General features: G+C 33.4%; 1 protein-coding gene across 1 annotated transcript; it reads left to right on the top strand.

Annotated features, from left to right (window-relative positions):
* Positions 1-358: 358 nt before the first annotated feature.
* On the top strand, positions 359-3634 carry LOC130947824 (thioredoxin-like 3-2, chloroplastic). Its single transcript, XM_057876543.1, has 5 exons — positions 359-794; positions 1669-1743; positions 1876-1942; positions 3149-3166; positions 3251-3634. Exons 1-5 carry the CDS (start codon positions 511-513, stop codon positions 3353-3355), a joined length of 549 nt encoding a protein of 182 aa, XP_057732526.1. The 5' UTR covers positions 359-510; the 3' UTR covers positions 3356-3634.
* Positions 3635-3951: the final 317 nt, after the last annotated feature.

The raw sequence follows: 3951 nt of genomic DNA, 5'->3' as shown, positions 1-3951 counted from the left end.
CAGGGTACGCTTTTGAACGTGAATCGTGACAGGTCTTTGTGCTTTAGCCCAACTTCACGCGAATCATGGCACAGAAAGACGATTTATGTGTATTTGTAATCTCTCATGTCCTGCGACGATTTACATATTTTTCTCCTATATAATACATGCATAAATTGTCCTATTTAACATATTTTATAACCCTTATCACCTAGGATAATTTACATCATATATGAAAAAGAAGAACACCTTTAAAACTTTGTTTTAGGAGGATCAAGTAAATTAAAAATAGTTTCTGTTTTATTTATTCGAGTAAAAAAGCCTTTAAATCAGACATATGTACAAACAAACCAGAGAGTTGACTGGTCGACCTCAACCAGCCAAATTAATTCTGGTACTGCTACTATTCACAACAGTTTGAGTTGTACAAAAATGGGCATTGGAAATGGAAATGGTAGGTAGACGATAGATGCTCCAAAAAGGGAACAATCATCTTCTTCTATACTTGATTAATTTCTGCACTCAACAATCATGTCACTCCCTCTTCCTATTCTTCACTACAATCCTCCTTATTCCTTCTTCTTCTCTTCAACTACTGCTTCTCGTTCCTCTCCCATTTCCATCTCCTTCAAACCACAAAGACCGCTTTTTCTTCTTCTTCATCTTCTTCCTTCTCCCCTAAACGCCTTACCCCAACGCCAACACCACCACCAACTCGGCGACTCGCCCCTTTCCATTCAGCTCACGCCAATTTCTACCGATGACCAATTTGATCACCTCCTTCACCACAATCAACATCCTCTCATCATTGTTTGGTTAGTTTTCTCTTTTCTTTTATTACAAAGTTTTGATTTTTTATCTTCATGATTTCGGATTCTGATTTGGGATATTAATTCATAAAGCTAGCTAGGTTGACTTTGTTAAGTCCCTTCTTTTCAAATTTCTTGTCTTTATCGGTTTCAGGGACGAACTCAAAACCAAAATTAAAATTTTCTATTATCAATTGTGTTGGCCATTCATGACTTATGTTTGTTTTAAGTTGAATCTGTTATTTCATAGTATAATCAATTGGCTTCATTTGCGTATTATGCTTTCTTAGGAGTTTAATTTTATTTAGCTTAGATTGTCAAACTCATCATTAGTGACAAAGAATTATTGGTTTTGATTCTCTTGTCATTGGTATCATCACAGAGTAACCTTATAATTAGCCCTATGGAATGGTCCACCTGATATGACATGATCAGATCAACTGTTCTGGTTTCTGTTTTATGGTAATTTATGAATATTAGTTATACTTTCTACTTTGTTTGGTTTTATAATCTGTACAAGTTTTGTGGTTTGCTTAAGCATTATGTTCCTACACTTTATAACGGGCATTACATTTCCTTTAGGATGTGTTTGATTGGAGGAATTATAAATAATTCTTAGGAATTTTAAGATGGGAATATCATATTTCCATGCTTGGTTCAAGTTTGAAAAGCTATTTCTAAGCAAGTTTGATTCCAGGGAATCAAAATACCATCATTTCAATTCCCACCTTCCCCTTGGGTATCTTTGATTCCTATGGGAATGGAATCTTTATAACAAAGTAATACTTGAACCACACACACCCTTAATGTTTCTGATTACTGAATAACTCCTTTTAGCACATTCTGGGTTTTGAGGTAGGGTTATAAATGTGGTTTGTAGGGTGGCAAATTGGTGTAGAAAATGCATATACTTAAAACCAAAATTGGAAAAGTTGGCAGCGGAATATTATCCAAGGTGAGATTCCTTTTGATACTTGAAATTTTGTGATGGTTTTGAACTTTTGATGATATTTGGATTCTTATTTGGTCTAATATATTTGCTGGTCAACTCTTTAATCAAGGATATACTTACTATGATTTTGTGTAGATTATGTTTCTACACTGTCGATGTCAATACAGTTTCACATAAACTTGTTGCTCGGGCTGGTGTCACTGTAAGTTCTTTCTGTAATCCACTTATAGAATTATATCCATTCTGTTCAATTTGCTATCTTTGTTTGTGCTGTCTTAAAACTTTAGAATGTATGCTATGTCCATGTTCTCCTAACTTTATCTGTGCAAGGCACTTTCCTTTGTCTGAAGGAATCTCGCCACATATTTGTCATAAATAATGGTTTGAGGACACAAAAGATAATTCAAAATTCAAAACTTTACGTGTGAACAAGTTGTAAATGAAGGAATAAGTTAGAAACCTGTATTGATATTCTGTGTTATAGTTTATATGATATATGTTTCATTTTTTAATCTTTTGTGGCTTGTATTTGTTAAAGATGTTCTAGTATCTTATAATGAGTGCTTGACATTTTAGCTCCAACTGTTGTAGAAAATCACTGTTTGAATTTCTGATGATTGTGTTACAAATAGTCAGAGCATTGCTACTAGTTATATATCCTGAGGGAACAGAATTTTTTGAATTGAGCATGTAGAGCAAATTCATGAATATTTCTCACAAATTTCTAACTTAGACTGCGGTAATGTATCTGTATCTCCGACATGCATGATTGAAAACTTAGTTTAAAGAGGACTACACATTGAAATTTGCATCCTTTTCTGTTTCAAACGATGCATCGGTAGCCGGTATTCTGTGGTTATGATTCTGCTCTTGCTGGGTCATTTTGCTATGTTCTTGGATTGTTTAACTTCAGGACGAGGCTATATAGTTAAAGTTTAATTGCCATGCATTAACATCGTGAAATGGTTGCACACTATCATTTAATCGAATACTTGTGTTTGTATGATTTTGAGATATAGTTGAGTCAAACACTTTTGTTAGTGTGGCAATATAGGATCAGATATTCGTGTAAACTAACGATGCATATAAATTAAATCCTAAATAATCGCAGCGCTTCCTACTTTCTGAGCCTATCATAAACAGCTCAACAAATATAATCTGTTAACACATCACAATTGAATCATACACCAAGGATTTAAGGTTTATTGTGTGTGCTACTGTTCTTAATTGCTTTTGTATTTAAGGTTTTTCTTTTCTTTTTTTTTTTTCATTTTTATGATCTTTCTAATCATTTATATTGTTGTGTTTGCTTTAACCAATTGTCGCCTTCACTTTTTGTCTTGATACTTGTTATTTATCTAATTTTTGCTCTCTTTCTTTGTACCTTTATGCTGTGGCCTCAACACAGAAAATGCCAACAATACAAGTAAGTGTCATTGTATATAATTATATGAAATTTTCTTTCTTCTGCAGCAAGTAATGGTTTGACAACATGTTATAATTTGTGCAGCTATGGAAAGATGGGAAGAAACAAGCTGAAGTAATAGGTGGCCATAATGCATATTGGGTAATAGGTGATGTTCAGGAAATGATTGAAAATGAGTGCAACACTTGACATGAAGATCATAACATGCACCAGACAATTTTCTTTTTCTTTTCTCTTCTTTCTTTTCTTTTCATTTTTCCCACCAATATCTTAGTCTAACTTGAATGGTTTTGAGGAAATTATTTTCTTCCCTTCAAAAATACCAAAAGGGGATTTTTGATATTGCTGTTCTGTTCTTTCTCTAGAAGTATTGGAGTTTTTAATTTTCTACAAACTTTATGTGACCGACATTGATTTTCTTTCTGTACAGTCTATGATTGCCTCAATTATAAGTTAATTTGTCTCATACATATATGATATGATTGATCCTCTGAAAATATTTTATTCAGAATGTCACATATAAAAATAAAATATTAGAAGAATGGTGCCATGTTGCAGGCAGAGGAATTCCTTACACTGGTTTTCTTAGTTTCCATGAATCATTGCTGCTCAGAAAATCCTGGTTGCATTGCAAATAGTGATGAAATATAAGAAGCGCCAACACAACAACATTTGTACCCATCAAAATGAGGACCCACCAACTTCAAACATTTGACAACCATCCTTAACTACTATTGAGGCAAATACTTGAATATCTATGTTTCCTGCACTCATTATTCTTAAAT

The sequence above is a fragment of the Arachis stenosperma genome, chromosome 9 (genome assembly GCF_014773155.1).
Source record: "Arachis stenosperma cultivar V10309 chromosome 9, arast.V10309.gnm1.PFL2, whole genome shotgun sequence".
Taxonomy (NCBI): domain Eukaryota; kingdom Viridiplantae; phylum Streptophyta; class Magnoliopsida; order Fabales; family Fabaceae; genus Arachis; species Arachis stenosperma.
This window is presented reverse-complemented; position numbering and strand designations above follow the sequence as displayed.